Raw genomic sequence first — 20,484 nt, forward strand, 5'->3', positions numbered from 1 at the left:
ACTGATTCTTTCTCTTTCTCTGGCATCTGTTTGAGGCTGAGTCAGATTGTTCACAATATTAGATGATGTTGAGCTGAGCTTCTGGCACCTCACTCCATCACAAAGGCAGCCTACTTCCATCTCCCTAACATTGCCCATCTTGGCCCGTACTTCAGTTAATTTCCATGCTTCTGTGTCCTCCAAAGTGGACTACTCAATTGCTCTTCTGATCTGCCTCCCACCTTTCACCTTCCATGAACTTGAGCTCATCGAAAACTTTGCTTCCCATATTCTAACCTACACCCATCAGCCTTGTTCTTGATTACCTACAGTGGTTCCTGATCCACCAAAGCCTCGATTTAAAATTCTCACCCTTGAATTCAAATCCTTTCCCATTATGTCCCCATCTCTAACCTCGTCCACTCCAGCACCCTCCAAGAAGTCTTGAGTTCTTCCAACTCTAACCTCTTTTGCATTGCCCATTCCCTTTGCTCTATAATTGGGAGCTGTGCCTTCAATCATTCCCTCCCCAAGTGTCTCCACCTCCCTCTCCTCCTTTAAAACCCCCTTTAAACCTCTAACCAAGCTTTGAGTCATCTGTCCTTTAATCTCTTTCCTGGGCTCAGAGTAAATGTATTGTTGTTTATGCTCCTGTGAAGTACCATGGAATGTTTTCTTATGTTAGAGGCAGAAGTAAATGTAATCTCTGTTTAAGTGACTTAATTTGTAACACTTGGCTAACTTGCTAAATGAATTCAATTCAACTAACTAGATTAACTGGCATTATTCATTTAGCTAAGAAAATCTTAAGGGCCTTATATTTTAAGCACTTACTGTAATCTGCTTTTCAATTTCACGAGAATGAATTATATATTAGCTGTTGCAGAATGTTAATTTTTCCATGTCGGGTAGCTTGTTTATTTATTTTGAGTAATTTTGATAACATTTTTCTTCAAGGCTATTATACAGCGGTTTATAGTTATAATTTTTTTTTAAGGTTTCTATTCAGAAGCAAGCTCATGACATTGGAGATCTTGGCACAGTCAACCTCTTTCGACAACCTACACAAAAACCCAATCCAGGTACTTCGGAATTCGGAATCAAGAATTGGGGCAGAATCTTCTGATCGGCGTGCGGGGGTGGGCCTCGCATGTTGACTCGTGAAATGGTGCGCGGTAACGTCGGAAGTGCGTTCTGACGTCACCATGCGTCATTCCAATCTTCAGTTTGGCAGGTGCGCACCAGAGTTGGCTACGCGCCTGCTGAACTGTCAAAGGCCTGTTAAAGCCATAAGTTAACTAATTAAACTGAGATTCAGGGCTGCCCGTCCAACCTTAAGGTTGGCAGGCAGGCGGAGAGCCCAGGCGGCCTTCGCATTTTTCATGAAACCTCATCCAAGGGCGGGATGAGGTCTCATGAAGTGTTTATTAATTAAATAAAATGTGTTCTGAAAATTTATTAACATGTCCCAGCTCATGTGACAATTTCTGCGCTCTTACACGAGCATGTGCGAAAGACCGCAGTCCCTGACTCTCCCTCCTCCCCCCGCCCGTGCAGCTAGCGCTAAGCGCGCCTGCCTGCTCCCAAAGCACCTGCCCGATGGGGAGAAAATTCTCCCCTTGGTTTATATTTAGGATTATTCCTTTCCTCTTGATGTGGGGTGCTCATCGGATGATTACAATACCAGTTACAATGGAAAGTAGGAAATCCTAGATGTATGCTACACATTTTCCCGTGTTCTGTGATTGCTAGAGCTCCTGAATGGTTACAGGAATTTTATTTGCTTTCTTGTTTAAGAAATCATTTGAAACTTCTTTGGAATGCCTGTTCAATAGTTAAAGCTGACTCCATATTCATTTTGCTTAAGCATAAGTGAGACTTAATACAATCTGTATTTGAGCATAGCTTACAGATGAGAATAATAATATCAATAATAGAAGATGTGGCCCATTTCCCATTTCTCCTATTCACATCCATGCCCACACCAGCCTGGTGTGTCTCCTGACTTTTCTGCACTAAGAAGAACCCAAACCTCCTCAGATATACCCCAAAAATAAACAACAAAAAAATCCATCCAATTGTGTGTCTTCCACATGCTTCAACCCACTCCCCCCTCAATCTATCCAGTCAGGAGCCCGGCAAGGACTTGATCTAGCATAGGCCTCTGGCCTCACATTTTCTTTTGCCTTAGAACGAGCCTTTTTCGTTTCCATGCTGATGTTGTAAGCTAGGACCTTGATGATGAGTTCTTTTTAGCCTGGTTTCTAATACAGTTCGATCTAATTCCAACAAATGAACAATTAATATAATTGAGTATTGCTGAAAAAAGAGACATCTCTAAACTTTTCTTCTTGCTCTCATCAGGATACTCCCAAGAATACCAACATAAGGGGAAAACAGCAATTTATACTGTATGTGATTGATCAGCAAGTGGCGTTGCCATGGAGAATGCACCTCTGATGGTGACTGACAATTAACTGCACTAACTTAATAAAAAGTATTAGCCTGTAATCTTAGTATTAAACTATGGCTTATTAAAACTAAATACTGAAAACTAGCACAAGTAATTTAGTTGGTTATATTTCAGTAGTACCCAAGTTTCACTTTCCCACTGACCCAAGTTTAAAATAAAGTAAGACTAAGACTGCTTGGAGTCTTCAATGCCCTTTTCCCCAGCCTCTAAAGTAAAACCAAAGGCAGTTCTACACAAGGCCATTTGTGACATAACCAAGCACCTCCAGTCCGAAACCTGTGGAGGTTTGCAGATTAGTTGTCCTTGTGAAAAGCTTGGGGTCATTTAACTTGCAATGTCTGATCCCTCAAAAAAACCCATGTTCTTACACTTGTAAACTTTACAGTACAGCGTTTCACCAATCAGCTTCCTTTGATAAAGACTGAAGATGGAGGAAATTAAGGAGTTACAGACAAAAATGGAACGGAAACAAAAGGCACCGCTTATTCCTGTAGGCAAGTGACAGAGCAACCCAGCACTCAAATACCTATTTGATTACGGTTGCATTAGGCAGTGGTGAGGAAGACTGCACTCTTGTCATTTCATGTAGACAACATGCCTGCAAGAGAGATGGAATCAAGTCTCAAGCCACAAATAATTGGCTGTCAGTCCTGTGCTTTTTGGTAGCTGCAGGTGTCCAGTAGATGATATACTTCTGCACCTGGTTCTCTGCTTGCCTGAATCCTGACAAGATAGTACTGCACTGTCATGGACAGCTGTGCACACTAGCATCTCCAGATGTGCCATTTTGGAGGTAATGCTTAATGGGCTATGATAGTTTACTGTGATACTCTGGTATGCCTGGTTTCGTGCAGTACCAGTGAAAGTAGGATGTGCTATAGATAGTCATTTCAAGGAACCGTTCAACATTAACATTAGTCAGATATTGGTGCATCTTCAGAATGCCATGCATGTTCTCTGAAGTTCCATTCGAAATAGGAAGTGTTACATCCAATAATTATCTGTCAATACAAGGTATGGTAATCTTTATAAGCAGATGTGGACATGGAAATGCCACTGGGTGGGCACAGAACTTGTATTATGCAACCTGGCACGATTCAGTAAATGGTCCTCCTTATCCAAGCATCTCAGGTAGATGGATTTTCACTGAGAATCCCATTGGAGCAAGTCATATAATACTAGAGGCAGATATTATCCAGAAATTTAAACAATAGATATGAAGGCTCATGTGAACCCAAGTGCTAACAGAAGAAACAAAGAAAGTCAAGATATAACTGAATTTGCATTTTTTAAAAAACTTGTACACTTTAAATCAGCGATCATCACAGTTGATTCACTCATAATCCTGGAGACCCATGACATTTAGCAGCTTTATAAATGATATCTTGCACACTCCAACATCAGAAGTGTGTTGAAGGACTGTTCCATTCCCAAATGATTATTAAAGTGAAACTCGTGCCTGTTTGAGATAGAATCTGCTAACACCACTGGTTCTTAAAAGGTGGAACATAGCATAGAGGGAGCAGAATTTCTGCCTATTTTCTGCTTTTGCCTACCTGACTGGCAACATAGCAGGTATCTGGGGGTAGAAAATCCAGACCTGTACCCAAAATGGGAAAACATCCACTTGTCAGAACTAATGCCCCTTACGCTGAAATATGCTTCATTGTCTGAAAAGAAGTGACCTTTGGGAGAAAGATTAAATAATATTTATACTCTGAAAGAAGTTTGCTTTTTATTACATACAAACATACGAGTTAGGAGCAGGAATAGGCCACTTGACACCTCGAGCCTGTTCTGCCATTCAATAAGATCATGACTGACCTGATTGTAACCACGTTCCTGCCTACCCTTGATAACCTTTCACCCCCTTGTTAATCAAGAATCTATCTAGCTCTGTCTTAAAAATATTCAAAGACTCTGCTTCTACTGCCTTTTGAGGAAGAGAGTTCCAAAGATTCATGACCCTCTGAGAGGAAAAAAATTCTCCTCACCTCTGCCTTAAATGATTATTTTGATTAGTTAAGGATTCTCTTTCCAGAATTCTCTTTCCAAGCAGGGTGAATGCTAAATATGCAATCAGAAACAACAACATCGAAAAGAATTTATGACAGCACTGCACATCAATAATTTGAGTTTTTGAGTCTTTTGTAATTAGGGTTGGGAAGGGAAAATATTTTGCACTTCTGTAATGGTGAAGAGCCAAGCTGACCTCATATAATAGTGTCCTTAAGTGTGTATCTTAGTAGTGACTAAACCTTGCAACAAATATTTTGAATTGTTGTTAAACTGTATTCGTAGGTACAGCACACTGGCAGACCAAGCTAGAAGCAGCACAGAATGTTCTTTTATGTAAAGAAATCTTTGCACAGCTATCTCGTGAAGCAGTACAGATTAAATCACAAATACCTCACATTGTAGTGAAAAATCAGATCATCTCTCAACCATTTCCAGGTAAGGAGTATGGATTTTTCTTGTGTTCGATTTTAGTGCCATGCACTATGAATTATTTTGATGATTTTATGAAGAGCAAAGACATATGATTTTGGGCCATTATAACATTTTTCAGTTAATTTCAGTATTCAAATATTTTGGCACTGCAGTAATACTCAATCTTTTTGAAGTGTTTCATATTCTGTTCCTCATGCAATTTTTCCAAATCAGTGACAAATAATTCATTATCATGATATTTTAATTTAATTTAGTCTTTCTGAGCACCAGTAATTTCTACATTATCACCTTGACTAGGCCAGCATATTACATTCATGTATTTATTTTTCTTTCTCAGAATTTTCTCACTTAAGTTTTGTCACATAACTGCACTTAAGGCAGAAACCTTTAAATGAAAGTAAACTAGGATTGCAATAGCATGAACTGACAGCAGTGAATGCAACATTGAATACAAAATTATACTTCCTGTGAAACAAATTCTGTTCTTCCTGATATTGATATGTTTGGTGCTACAGAAACCATGATGTGTCTTTTTGAAGATTGTGACTGAGGAGTTATCCAGAATTCTCCCTGTATTGTCAATTATTGTTTAATCATCAAAACAAAAATCTTGATTTGTTGAACCTTGTGTTGCTTTGTCCCCTCTTCGGATATCTGTTTCCTAATAGGAGTTAAGCAAGATATTTTCAGAATGACCTGGATCTCTATAATTTGTGATGCACCATTGTTTTGTAGGTTCTCTAACTTTGTCAGGCTTTACTGCTTGAAATGAGCAAGTTGCTGCCTATCCTGCAGAGATGTTTTGCAAATTGTAGAACCTGCATTCTCCTGCAGTCTCTACATTTCTAAATTCTCTTCAGGTTTAATTAACTTACGACGTCTTTAAAAATAATTTTTGTTAATTATTCAAAAATAAGCTTGATGTCAGATCTTTAAGCAATGGTGAAAACTTTCAGTGGTCAAAGTGCACTCAAAGTAGTTACAGCCTTTCTGTGACCTTTAATGCCTTTGAGACTTTTTTATTTACAGTGTACACCCATTGACTAAAAGATATCATGTTCATAAAATTGGAACAGAATTTTTCTTTTAATAGATCTTACAGTTAAAGCTGCATTTTCAGTTGCTATACACATAATCATTGATTCATGTAATGACATATTTCAGGTTTGCAGTTATCCATTTCTTTGTGCCACTTTGTGAATGATAAAAAAGCCCAGAAAATATCTGTTGAGAAGCAACGGCCTGATGACCATCTATATGTGCTGGAACACAATCTTCACCAGCTAATTAGAGAGGTATTGAAGGACTTCAAAAATCTTTAACTATTTCTTTTAGAACATACCAATGAAATTAACAACAACTTGCAGTTAAAGTAGATAAGCATTCCAAGTTGCTTCACAGAAGTATAATAAGGTAAGAATTAACATTGAACCAAAGTAGGGATTTCTGGGGAAGTGACATAATGCTTCATGTAAGAGCTGGGTTTTTAGTAGATTGTTAGAGGAAGGGAGAGTTAAGATCTGTTCTTGGGATGAGACTAAAGGACACTCTTTGCCAGTATGTACTTACTGAGGACCAGAATTGCCCTATATGGAAATCAATTTGAGCAGATTTTGGATTGTGGGGGGAATCTGAACCCTGGAATCTGGTGGTATTTACCTCAAAAATTAAAAAACAAAGCTAACATGAGCAAAATACTCTTCATGCTTTATATCGAAATGAAAACAGTAAATACTGCAAATACTTAGCATGTCAGGCAGCATCTGTGGAGAGAGAAACAGAATTAATGTTTCAGATTGACAATAGGGTACTGTAGATGAACCAACCAAATGGCAAAAGTATATTTTGGAAGCCTAAATATATGCATATGATGTCTGGTATATTTACAAAACATAAGGAAATTATAAAGACAAGTGGCTCAGATTTTGCAGTCAGCGGCAAAGTGACAGCACTCGCCACCGACCTTGAAGAAAGCTTCCCACAAAGATCTGGTGATATCTGTGATGGGGTTTTCACCTTTCCTGACATTAATTTGAATCTGGCACCAAGTCAAGGGGATCCCCAGGTGTCCAGCGGCATTGATGTCACTAAGCAGGGTAAATAGCCTAACAATAAAGAATCCTCACATTCAGCAAACCTGGAAGTAAAATGTAATGATTATCCGTCACTTTTTAAAGTAAATTTTACAGAGAGCTAAAAAAAGATTGGAATATATGCATTAGAAGCTGAAATATCAGAAACTGACTTTTTTTTTGTTAAATATACTGTATTAAAAAACTATGCAATTATTGTAATGGTAAATTTTGACATTACACAAATATAAGATTAATTTTCTCTGGCTAAAGAGATTGTTCAGCAGTTATGACTTAATATGGCATTAAAAACACAATGACATCTTATTAAAAGACATAACTTTGGATATTTTTAAACAGCATTGTTATAGCAAAAACAGATTCCCATCAGTTTAGTGATATCTAAAGTCTGTGGGAACTTCAACAGCACGTCCTGTGGAGGCACATGGAATTACTGACAGCAACTTCTGGATTTCTCACGTTTAACTGTGCATCTACAGACACTATGGTTTCTGTCAGTTTCACTGTGTAATGATGGCAAACGCTGACAGTTTGTGTCATCCCAGTGGCAAAATCCAGGCCAATGGCTTTAAAGGAGGTAGAGATCTTCCAGTTGTTCGCTTCCAATCTGTGACTTTCCTGTTCACTCAAATGGGGATAAAGGATTGGCGAGTGTGCAAGCAGAAATCCTGGCCTAAAACTAACATTAAACAAGGAGGGAAGATATATATATAATAGATTATTTAGGTGGTTAGGGGCATAGTTTAGTAAAAAAAAAATTGAATTATAGTTTATTTTTCTGGTAATCTGAATTGCTTTAAAAATGTTGGTTAGGGGCATTGTTTAGTGAAAGAGAGATTTAAAAATTATAAACCATGAGAAAATTTATGTAATTCTGCCTCACTATCTTGAAGATGGGACATTTCAGGGTGGGAGAGACTGATGCCTGTCATTGATGCTACTCATAGGTGCAGTTGATGGTACCTGCACTGACACATTAAGAAAATGTATTTTCCATTCCTAAATATCAATCCAGAAGTACTGTTACATTTAGTCCTTCTGTAGTTTAAATTATGGCAGTTTGTTTGTGAGGTGACACCATCTATTTGCATTGCCAAAGCAGGTATTGTTATCCCAAATATATACACACAAAAATGTTGAATTGACATTAGTTGCCTTGCTGTGGTCACAGGAGTAGTATGCTTAAAACTTCAGTGATGTAATGGGTAATTATAGAGAAGCAAGTTTGGTATCAAAGTTTGTGTTGTAATTCCTGATCTATAAAGTTTACAAGGGTTGTTTTACTCTGCCCAGTATAACTTAATGATAGCGTCACGTTTGAGTCAGAAGATTATGGATTCAGGTCCTTCTCCAGAACTTCAGCACATAATCTAACTGACGCTTGAATATCAAGGAATGGTGCAATGTCAGAGGTGTTGCCCTTTGAGTGAAATGTTGAACCCAGGCCTCGTCAAGCTTGTTCAGATGTTGTTATATGAAGACAAGTGCAGGAGTTCTAGTATCCTAGAAAATATTTATCCTTCAACTAGCTTCACTTAAAAACAGTTATCTCATTTCTGTTTTGGTAAATTGTGTGCAAAATACTGTGGCACTTGCCAACAGTATCAATATTAAGATATATTGGTTGTGGGATGCTTTTGTTCTGCTTTCTACCTTTGCTGTGATGGAGGAGTCAGTCTTCCAGTGATGTCTCACATCTTAGGAAAGTCTCACAAACTAGAACAATTTGGAAGAAAAATTCAATTAAAATCCATTTTCTTTCTGATTGTTTCAGTTTGCATCTACTTAGAGCATTGTAAGCAGAATGCTGTGATCACATTGTATCTGGGAGACAGCAGCTGCAAATTTTACAATTCTCTTGCAGCTCTGATTTAACAAGCCTGAAATTGGGGAGCAATTTGAAAAATTGGCACATTATAAAATTTGGTGCTTGCTCCCAGTCAGCAAGTAAAACAGGCTCTGGTGTTCACCATGTGGAGTCTTAGTGTTGCTTTCGCAAATTGTACAAGGAGATCCAGGAGCTACCAGCTACTACTTAGAGTGCAATACTACTGTAACTTATGTTTCTAAATGTATATACTTATAATGTTTTAATATACAGCAGTAACTTGGACATATATATATATATATATATATATATATTTGGTATGTACTAAAACATTCAAGTGTTCCATAGGAAAGGTATCAAACAAAATTTGATAGCCAGCCAGATTAGCAGCAGGTATTGGAGTAGAAGACCAAAAGCTTGGTCATTCGTTGGTTTTCAGGAGCTTCTTAAAGAAGGAAAAAGAGGAAAAAAGGCAGAGAGGTTTAGAGAATAGGCAGCAGAAGAGACAGTCAAGAATTGTCACAGTGTAGAAAGAGGCTATTTGGCCCATTGTGTCTGCACCGGCCGTCTGAGCATTTTAACTTAGCGCCAATCTCCTGCCTTTTCCCTGTAACCCTGCACATTGTTTCTATTTAAATAATCATCCAATGCCCTCTTGAATGCCTCAATTGAACCTGCCTTCACCACACTTCCAGGTAGTGCATTCAAAATCTTAGCTACTCGCTGTGTGAAAAAGTTTTTTTCTCACCTCACATTTGCTTCCTTTGCAAAACACTTTTAAACTGTGCCCTCTGGTTCTGGATCTGTTCATGAACGGGAATAGTTCCTCCCTATCTACTCTGTCCAGACCCCTCATGATTTTGAAAACTTCTATCAAGTCTCCTTTTAGCCTTCTCCCCTCCAAGAAAAAGAGTCCCAACTTCTTCAATCTTTCCTCATAACTGAAGTGTCTCATCCCTGGCACCATTCTTGTAAACCTCCCCTGCACTCTCTCCAGTGCATTCACATCCTTCCTATAGTACGTAGATAAGAAATGGGAGAGGTTAGGGGTGAGGATAGATCCTTGGGGGTCACCAGAGGTAATGGTGAGAGAAGGCATTGCAGGTGATTCTCTGATTATGACTGAAAAATCAGATGGAACCAGGTGTACGCAGTGCCACCCATCTTGACAATGTTGGAAAAGCTTTGTAAGAGGATTGTGTGGTCAACATGTCATAGGTTGCAGGAAAAAAAGGGGCTATTTACCTTTGTCACAGTCATATAGGAATGAGAGTATGAGGATTTTGGAGCAAGAGCCAAACATTTATAATACTTATAAGATTAGACTAATTTGGATGATTTTTAACAAGAATCTCGGTAGCAGCCAGTAGCACCTTTAAACTATTTTTCTGGTTCAGTTTCATGGTGGAGAGGACTAGCATTGCACAGGCTGTGGGAGGGCAGATTGTTCTAGCAGGACTGAACATGGGCAGGCAAAGGAAGGAGACAAGTCCAGTTCTGGCGGGCTGCAGATTGGGTGATTTTTGCTGTGAGTGGAACTTGGTGTCCCATTGGCTATTTTAAATGTTAAAATTATTAATCTATTATTGAAACAATTTTAAAGCAGCTTCAAGCCCTTAGACATGGCAGCAGACATAGCTGGGAAGAAGTGGAAAAAAGACAGTGAACAAAATTGGGAGCTTTCAAAAATCCACGCACCACATCTCTAAATGGCGAGATCCTATGGTTGTATTCTGTAATAATACAGCAAAAGTGAAAGGGAGTTGCTGGCAACTGCATGATGAAAAATCCTGTTAATCCAGTATAAGGTTTACATAAGATTTTTTAACACAGCAGATGCCTCTTAATATGGCTCACAAAGTTAGTTGGGTGCATTGGTAAAGGAAAAGAGTTTGGTAGGGAACGAAGGGATTCAAGGTGGAGAAATAATGTATAGTTTTATAGAGAGGAGGGAAATAAATAATGGAGATGGAAGAGAAGGCTATAAAATAAGTGATGCTGAAAGGGGTCATGGACTCAATAATGGACATAGAAAAAGAGGAAACTAAAGTAATAGTAAAGTTGGAAAGGGCCATGAAATAATGGAGCAGGAAGAAGATTGTATACATTTATTGCAGCTATATTTTGTTCATTGTAATAATACAAAGGATTGGTCTGTGTGGGAAGGCAATTAGTTGGGGCTAAAAAACAAAAAACTGCGGATGCTGGAAATCCAAAACAGAAACAGAAATACCTGGAAAAACTCAGCATGTCTGGCAGCATCGGCGGAAAAGAGCACAGTTGATGTTTCGAGTCCTCATGACCCTTCAAAAGAACTAAGTAAAAATAGGAAAGGGGTGAAATATAAGCTGCTTTGGCAGGTGGCGGGGGGAGGTGGTGTTGGGACAAGCAGCCAGTGATAGGAGGAGATAACCAAAAGATGTCACAGACAAAAGATTATTTCACCCCACCCCCACTAGAGCTATCTGTACCTTTCTTGTCCTGCTCTCTTAGCACATTCCTTTAGATAATATCACCATCTTCAACACCTCTTTGTTCTTCTGTCTGTAACATCTTTTGGTTATCTCCACCTATCACTGGCTGCTTGTCCCAAACCCCTCCCCCCCCCCACTTAAACCAGCTTATATTTCACCCCTTTCCTATTTTTACTTAGTTCTGTTGAAGGGTCATGAGGACTTGAAACGTCAACTGTGCTCTTCTCCGCCGATGCTGCCAGACCTGCTGCGTTTTTCCAGGTATTTCTGTTTCTGTTTTTGAATTAGTTGGGGCTGTTCTATCATTGAATATAGAGAAAACCGTTGAGAAATTTGGAATGGTGAAGAAACTTTTGATAAAATTGAGGGAGTGGAGCCTTGCAGAGGGCCTATTATCTTCCTGTTTTAAGCTGGGCCCTGCATTTACTACAACTTTAAGTGTGCTCTATAAATCCTTTCCTGTGATTGCATGGGGGGGTGGTGAGTAGACAGAGAGAGTCAGTGACCAAAAATAGACTGTAACACACTGGCATGGGCAGTAAACCTGTGCCTCTGGGGTAGACAGTTGAGTAGGGCTGACACCAAGGTATGAGAGCTGGAAAAGGAGGCATACAAGCTGAAAAAAAAGAGCCGAGGGGAAATTGGGAAGGGGAAGAAAATAATGGGCGAATGAAAATGTGCACATTTTAAATTAATCAGTTGAGTATAATAAGGGAGGAAACCTAAAAGTTGGATGAAAAACATGGTGAAGTCAGAGTTGGCAGACAAAGCTGGAATTTGCTGAATAATATCTCAGTGGCAACTGTGTGGAAATTACATTGGCACAGGAAATTTGAACTGTGATTTGGAAATTTATAATAGAAAAACTTGTCAGTTTTTTGTCATAGTGTTGTGAAAAGGAAATCTTTGCAGGTGTAAGACTTATTATAGCTTGATATACATGGACACGTGTACATCTCTTGGTGTTACAGTAGTTGTGCCATTGATTGGTGAAAAGCTTAACTGATGGTGTTTGAGGGCCAGGTGTCTCAAGGTTGTAACTCTTTCGAGTACAAACATGTTTCCATCTGTTCCTATTCAGATGAAGTTACATTGTTTCATAGTTTGCCATTGTGAGATTTGAACTCTTGATCTTGGGGTTACAAGCCCAGTACCATAACCACTTGGCTATCATACCAGAACTTGTCTCAAGGTTGTAATCTCGCTTTCCCATGAAACATTGTTAACATATTAGATTGAAATGGAGCTGCACCAAACAGTGTGATTGCAATCAAGTGAATGGGCAGATTACAGTCTGCATTATCTTTGGTGATCAGTTTCCAGCCTTTGACCCCCTTCCCCATCAAAGTGAACAAATCTTTGCTATCCACTTCTCCGTCCCCCAACCCCCCACCAACTCCCATGCTGAACATGATTTTGACTCCCAACTCTTCCATCTTAACTGATGAGTGCATTTTATATTTCAACCCACAAATTGGCTGAATTGCCTCCCACAGGTTACAAAAGTCACCATTCCCCTATTATAGTAATCCCCAATTGCATTTCCCCTGCAAAGCACTCATCACTATTAGATGTATTTCACCTCTCCCAGTGGCTGTTCCATGCCTCTGCCCCCATTGATCTGAATTTTCGCTGCCCACTTCCCTTGCCCTCTCTCCCCACCCTCTTCCCTGCCTCTTCAAACCCTGATTGTTCTGAAAGATTCTAATTGGTCTTAACAATACATATGCAATGCCCCAAGTGATTAACTAGTATTTATTTAAAAACTTTTCTGTACCAGTGGAAAATTGTTATTCTTTATGTTTCAGTTTCATAAACAGACCTTGAGTTCTTCAGTGATGCCTCACCCAGCAACTGCACCCTTTGGACTGAAAAGAATGAGGTTAGCAGGACCTCAGGCATATGACAAAGGAGAAATCAATGCTTTGCAGCAGAATGAAGGGTTATTGGAGAAGATAATCAAACAGGCTAAGCACATCTTTTTAAGACGTAGGTGAGTAATGCTGGAATGATTTGTGCAAGTAGGAAAACAACATATCTGTAGTATAAAGGGTTAACAGGCTATGCTAATGGATGACGTAGATGTTGATGTACTACTGACACGAGTCAGTCATTTGTTAGACTCGAGAGAGAGAGAGGTTGGAAACATGCCTAGGAGCTACGTGCATACCCTGTAACATGTTTAGATGTAGTAATCAAGTGTTAAGAAATACTGAAGTATGTCTACAGACTTGTCCTAAGAACCAGGTCCCACGCCTAGAGTCCAAGTCAGAAGAACACACCTCGCAATGGTATCAACATGGAAATGTCAAGAACAGTAAATTTTGCAATTATTTTTCAGTATAAATCACTTTAATGTATTCTTCAGGCTAAATTACAGAATTAAGGTCAAACTTGAGATTATAGTTAGATCTTGGAACTGTGTAAATAATTTTCCAAGTGTAGAAGAAATGGCTGTGGTATACTAAAGATCAACACTTTGGTATAGAATGTGTTTGTGTAGAATTCTTTAATATGCTTTGTTTATTGTTCAGCAGTACAAAATTTTCATTTATATAGTACTTTTAATTTCACCAAGGTGTAATCCATAAAATAGACAAATTGCAAGTGTTTATTCTATAATATTTGTTGGTAATAAGGAGTGAAGACAGAATCTATCAAAGATTCAAGCAAATGTTTATGCTTTTAATTTTAGAACTGCCTGGACAATTGACAGCTTGGCCAGCCGTATTGAGGATCCACAGATACAAGCTCATTGGTCAAACATTAATGACGTGTATGAATCTAGTGTCAAAGTGTTAATAACCTCTCAAGGCTATGAGCAGATTTGCAAGTGAGTACTGATGGAGTGGGTGCAATGTTATAGTTACTCTGTTTTTCAAGCCAGTGTTCCCTACGTTTGTGTTTTTGTAACTTTTTTTACACTTTCTGTAAGGTTCTATACATTAGTATTGATGTATATGCTACTTCCAAGCATTTGATATAAACCCTCGCAATAAGACTTTTCTCACCCTAAAATGCTAAACCCTTCTGATAATTATTTGGTGGAAACCAACATGTGGATCATCCCCTTTTAATTGTCAGATTGTGCGCTTTTGATATGTAACTTTTGGCAAGAAATATTTTGGTTGGGATTGATTATCTGTTTAAAGATTTTCACTAATCTGACTAGGTTGCAACCACACTATTTTCCCCCAATACAGGCCAAATGATATATTTGATTTATTTTGTTCCTTGCATTTTCAGCATCTGAAATTCATCAGACTTTCACATTGTGTATACATGGAAAGTTTGGTGCTCCAAAAAAAAATCTGACTTCTATTTTGATGTGACATTTTTTGCCCCTCTACTTCAGATCAATTCAGCTACAGTTGAACATTGGCGTTGAACAGATTAAGGTGGTGCACAGAGACGGGAGAGTAATTACACTGTCCCATCAGGAGCAGGAATTGCAAGACTTCCTTCTGTCCCAGGTAACTAGATGAGGAAAACAATATAATGGGGAGCAGTTAGACATTCCCAAACCCATGAATAAACACGCCATGGTGAACGGAGTGAAATCATTTAGTATTTACCAGTTTAACATTGTGGAAAGGCATCTGTTTTTTAGAAAGCTGAGGGACGTTTTTAACGAGGAAAATGCTATGATGTCAGTCTGCTTTTAATTCATCATAATAGTATGGAGCTTGATGGCCTTGCAAGCATTCATAACTTGGCCAACAGGTTGATTAACAGCCTGTAAATCCTTCCAGTATGCTTGATGGCAGGTGGAAAGAGTGGGAGAGTTAGCTGCTCAGCCACACTGCAGAAGGCAATGGCGAGCCACTGCAGTACTTTGCCAAGTATAATCATGGATCAATCCAATGGAACCAACACCCTCTTAGGGCATGGTACCTGAAGGAGGAGGAGTAGTATAGCATATATATTATATATATATTGTTTAGGTTTACTGGCTATTCTGTCTTAAACCAAAATTTTGCATTTCAGTTCTGATGCTGGAAGTATTAAACCTATTTTATATTGTATTAATTTACGTAATTGTGTATATTTTCAAATATATCTGCAAACTTCCAAGATGCTTCACTGATTTCTGTACGTGATTTTGCAGTCATGTTTTTGCAATTATGCATGAATTACACTTTTGTGAGAATTTCTAGTTAGTTAAAACTACCAGTAATTTTGGTACTGTTAGCCAAAATGCAGAATATTGTTCTACATGCTTTTATATTTGGAGCTTTCATAATGCAGGTGTAAGCATACAATTTTATTTAGTTATTTACAATTTACTGTTTTTTTAAAAATATGCTTGCTGGTCTCCTATCAAAACTGTTACTGAAGTACTGATTCCTTACTTATATGGAGGCTTAAGTGTGACGTCAGGATCAGAACTCCCAGCGCCACGTTTCCTGCTTCTGTTTATGATCATTGATGAATACTGTCTTTCAACTGTTGAGGTGCTGCAGCTTTCAAACTAGTTCATATTCATAAATATCAGGTTGTGTTTGGAATTCCCAAAAGAGTGAATCTGAATGATAATTCTAAAACATTATTTGCAATTTTAAAGATGTTTAAAGCTAATTTCCTTAGAAGTATGTTCCATGCTGACCAAAATACTGCCCACCAAATAATTTTCTATATTGAGGATAAGAATGCATTTTCTAAACTATGTAATATATAGCTTATCTACATAGTCCTTAATTCCAAAACGCTTGAAATACTGCACCCAAAATGGCCAGTTTATATGATGAATAATTTCTCCATAATTTTGAGACATGGGAATGAATGTATGAGGCACAGATAGTGTCAAGTTCTATCTTGTCTTTGGTGAAATGCCTGAGACCTTGGCTTTAATCTCGGTTTGATTTTTAAAGGATTGACTTGCTACCTTTTAGATAGAGGTTTCACAGCACACAGTATCTGTGATATGTTTTGTTGCATAGTGAATGTTATATTTATAGATACAAGTAGGATCTCTGGATAATAAATTTCCATGAGACATGATCCATTTACTTTGGTGTCTCTAATAGATGTCGCAGCATCAGGTACATGCGGTTCAGCAGTTGGCCAAAGTAATGGGTTGGCATCTATTGAGCTTCAGCAACCATGTGGGCCTGGGTCCAGTGGAGAGTATTGGAAATGCTTCTGCAATAACGGTAGCTTCACCCAACGGCGAATATTCAATTTCAGGTAAGCGTGTCCTAAGAAGAAAGTTTCGCACAGTGAATGATGAATCAACTTGTTTTAAGAGTGCAAGACTGGAGACTTTTGCAGCTTAAGTATATTTTGTTTGAAACTTGATGTATTTTTGTCTTCATTTTGTTTTCATTTCCACACAATGGCCAGTGGAAGCAGGTAAGCATAGCCAAGGCTGATAGTCTATAACTGGTCACTGGGAGTGGCTTCAGTCCATAATAGATTAGACACTAGAGCACAATGCTGTCTGCCACAATGATCCAAGCTCATGTTTCCTGTTACAATTTTTAAAGTTAATACAAATAACAAATAATTAATTGTATTTCCACATTTCACATAACCACAATAGCATATCAACTGAAACTTTGTTTTCAGTGAGCAGGAAGAAAATGCGACTGTTAGTTAATGAGCAACATCTTTAAATAGCCTAATTTGGTTCACTGTATTCACAAATACAGTCAACCCCTGCCGTTCGCGACCCCTTCTATCGCAAATTGGTTTACCCGCGCAAAAGTGTTTGTACACCCGATCGCAGTTCACGGCTCCAAATCTTCACCCATCCGTGATTTAACATTTAAAACTTCTCACCTAAACATATGTTGGTACTGAAATAAATTAAAAAACCGAATTTAGAGGCCATAAAAATCAACGCTTTTGTATTGTCTTTCCCATGTAGAAAGTGCGTGCTGCACATGTGCTGTCTCTAACTGCATGTGGTTTACAGGATACAGTAACTCCTGACCAGTATTTTGCAGAACAGGTACAGTACAGCTCTTTACTGAAAATGAGTGAGTCAGAACCAAGCAGAAAACATCCCAGGAAAGTGATGACACTTGAATAAAAAGCCACAATCTTAGACTGAAAAATTGTGCAAGTGCTGCCATGTTGGCCAGGGAATACTATGTCAATGAATCCACCATCGGGTACCTCAGGCAGTCTGAAGCAAAAATAAGGGCCAGTGTTTCTGCCAGGTTAACTTTTATGAGGGGGAGAAATCCACAAGTAGAGGAAATGGAGAAGTTACTTGATGTAAGGATAGAGTCTCAGCATCAAAGGAGGTTAATGTTCCAGTTATTTGAAACAAAGCACTTGAATTGTACCAGAGCATCAAGAGTAGTAAAGAGAATAGTGCTGGTGTCACCAGTGATGATGAAGTTGGTGCAGAAGGTGCCTCTCCTTCAACTTCCATAAGATTCTCAGTGAGCACAGGATGGTTCAACCGATTTAAAAAGCATTTCGGGCTGTATAATGCGAAGTTGGTGGGGGGAAGTGGCTTCTGCTGACCATGCAGCTGCAGGAGAGTTTCCCAAGGTACTGCAGGAATGCACTGAGGAGAGACGCTACCAGACAGAGAAGGTCTTCAACACACAGGAAACTGGTCTATTCTGGAAGAAGATGCCAAATAAGACCTACATTTTGAAAGAAGAAAAGACAGCTCCTGGTTTTAAAGCAGCAAAGGACAGGCTGACTTTAAACGCAAACCAATGCTAGTTTATAGATCAGAAAATCCTCAATTTTAAAGGGAAAAATAAATCTCATCTGCCAGTCTTTTGGAAGGCTGACAGCAATGCCTGGATTACAGCAGCAGCATTTGAAGATCGGTTTGCCAGTTGCTTTCTGCCAGAAGTTAGGGCTTATCTGAGGGAAAAGAATCTGTCTTTCAAGATCTTACTAATCCTCGATAATGCACCTAGGCATCCACACTGTCTCTCAGAAAGCCACCCAGATGTTGACATTTTGTTTTTACCCCTAAATACCATCCAACTATCCAACCAATGGACGAGGGGGGGTCATTGCCTTATTCAAGGCTCACTGCAGCCAATGAAGTATCAGCCACATCCTTCATCTTCTGGAAGCTGACCTTTCAACTACAGTATGTGATTGCTGGAATGAATTCAACATCCTCTTAGAATAGGCATGATTAAGGACTTGGGATGAAGTTAGAGCTTCAACCATAAATGCCTGTTGGAAAAACGTTTGGCCTGAGACTGTGAATGATTTCACAGGGTTCCCCATTGTGGATGCTAAAGAGGTCAGGATTGTTGACTTGGCAAAACAAGCTGGAGGGGAGGGATTTGAAGACCTGACCACAAATGAAGTGGGTAAGTTGCTTCACTCACATCAAGAGGAACTTTCCATAGAAGAATTGGTTGAACTGATGAAATTAAATGAAACTAAAGAGGTGCAGGGAGAAGAGCCTAAGAAGACTCAATTCACAATCAGGGTGATGGCAGATCTCATAAGATCAGCTAAAGATTTGAAAAATAGGTGACAAGCCATGATACAAGCATGGAAAGAAGCATTGCCTTTTGTAGAGTGATTGATGCTGTTATTGCTCCTTACCGAAAACATTACAGAATTAAAAAACAAAAGGCGAAGCAGTCAACAATAACATCGTTCTTTTCATCCACATCAACGTTTGCGTCAGCCATGTCACCCACTCCCTCCACCTCCACTCGCAAGTAAAGTACAGTATCTGTACAGTAATATACAGATTTGTAATTTGTATTGTACTGTAATTGACATATTTAACATTGTTCTTGTTTTCTTGCGTTGCCAAACAATGTCTGCAGTAAAATTGTCTTGTGTTTACTCAAAAACATAGTTTTTAATTGCCTCTTTTCCTTTAAATATGTCAAATTTTGGGATGGCTGGAACCTATTTATAATTCACTTCCATTATAAAGTATGTTTACATTTTACAATTTCACCCGTCGCGAGATTTCGTGGGAATGTAACACCCCCTTCCCCTCCCCCTGCTGCCCGAATGGCCGGATTTTATTATATAGTTTGATTGTTTATAAACTTCCCTTTCTGATGACACCCTTTTTTTCTGCAGTACGGAATGGGCCTGAAAGTGGCTGTAAGGTGGTGGTCCAGTTTCCTAGAAGTCAGAGCAAAGATCTTCCCAAGAGTGATGTGATGCAGGACAATAAATGGAATCACCTTCGAGGACCATACAAAGAAGTATTGTGGAATAAGATGGAAGGACGCAACTTTGTTTATAAAATGGAACTGTTAATGGCAGCTCTTGCTCCCTGTCCATAATTGATAGCTTTTGTATGAATCAGCATCTTTCTGCAGATACCTCCTACGTATAAGTTTCTCCAGACTGTTCCAGTGAATTCTGAGAGATAGGATATAAACTTAAAAACTTCAGCAAAAAAATGTACCTTGTGTTGCTGAAATATCCAAAACATTGTGTTGTATCAGTCAGCCGATGGGTGAAATCTTTAACAGCTTCCAAACTGTCCATAATTGGTGATTAGATACTCACTTGCTGTGATGCAAATGTAATTTTGAATTTTTCATTTTTGTGTAGAAGCTTCCATTGTCTGTAAATAAAATAAACTCATGTTTCAATTGCAGATTTTCACATTCATATAAGATCCTGAATCATAGTGCCCTGAAACTGAAATGTTAATAATATCTGATCATGACAACAGAAATACTATTCATGAGGGATAGATGGACTAAAAAATTGTCTACTTTTTGCATTTAGGGAAATTCCTCAAAATGCAAGTTGTACTTGCAAGGAGGTTATGCTGACAATACCAGATAGGTGCTATACAAGAACAGTCACTGTCTCCTTGAGTTCTCTGCCCAAAGGCAGGTTCTTGGTCACAGTTCACCGAACCAGGGCAAAGTGACATGATTCTTAAAGAAGGCTACTTCAGCTGGAACCTCACACAGCAGGTGATAGAAGATGTGGAATTCCATGCTGGAAGTGAAAATAACATGGTGTTGACTTCAAAGGTTCATATGGCAAGTAACACTTAACGGTTCATTGGTGACAAGTTCATCTCTTAGTTGTGCTCAGATGAAAATGTGCTGACATTCATACCTCTTGTGGAACTAGTATATAAGCATAGAAATCTATACTGTCATAACCCATGCAAAAACTGAAGATGGATGACTGTATGGATATGGCAGATAGATAAGGCAGGGGAGTGAGACTAGATAGAATGCTCTTTCAAAGAGCCAGTGCAGACTC

The 20,484-nt window shown here is 38.8% G+C and overlaps 1 protein-coding gene across 1 annotated transcript in view; it reads left to right on the top strand.

Annotated features, from left to right (window-relative positions):
* The window catches only part of med17 (mediator complex subunit 17), a 30,689-nt gene extending 10,831 nt beyond the window's left edge, over positions 1-19,858 (top strand). The window contains exons 5-12 of the mRNA XM_041198529.1: positions 977-1,061; positions 4,754-4,906; positions 6,068-6,198; positions 13,107-13,291; positions 13,994-14,131; positions 14,654-14,771; positions 16,326-16,485; positions 19,330-19,858. Coding sequence (XP_041054463.1) covers positions 977-1,061; positions 4,754-4,906; positions 6,068-6,198; positions 13,107-13,291; positions 13,994-14,131; positions 14,654-14,771; positions 16,326-16,485; positions 19,330-19,538 — 1,179 coding nt within the window. The 3' untranslated portion in view covers positions 19,539-19,858. The remainder of the gene's footprint in view (positions 1-976; positions 1,062-4,753; positions 4,907-6,067; positions 6,199-13,106; positions 13,292-13,993; positions 14,132-14,653; positions 14,772-16,325; positions 16,486-19,329) is intronic.
* The last annotated feature ends 626 nt before the right edge of the window (positions 19,859-20,484 follow it).

This window comes from Carcharodon carcharias, chromosome 11, assembly GCF_017639515.1.
Source record: "Carcharodon carcharias isolate sCarCar2 chromosome 11, sCarCar2.pri, whole genome shotgun sequence".
NCBI lineage: Eukaryota > Metazoa > Chordata > Chondrichthyes > Lamniformes > Lamnidae > Carcharodon > Carcharodon carcharias.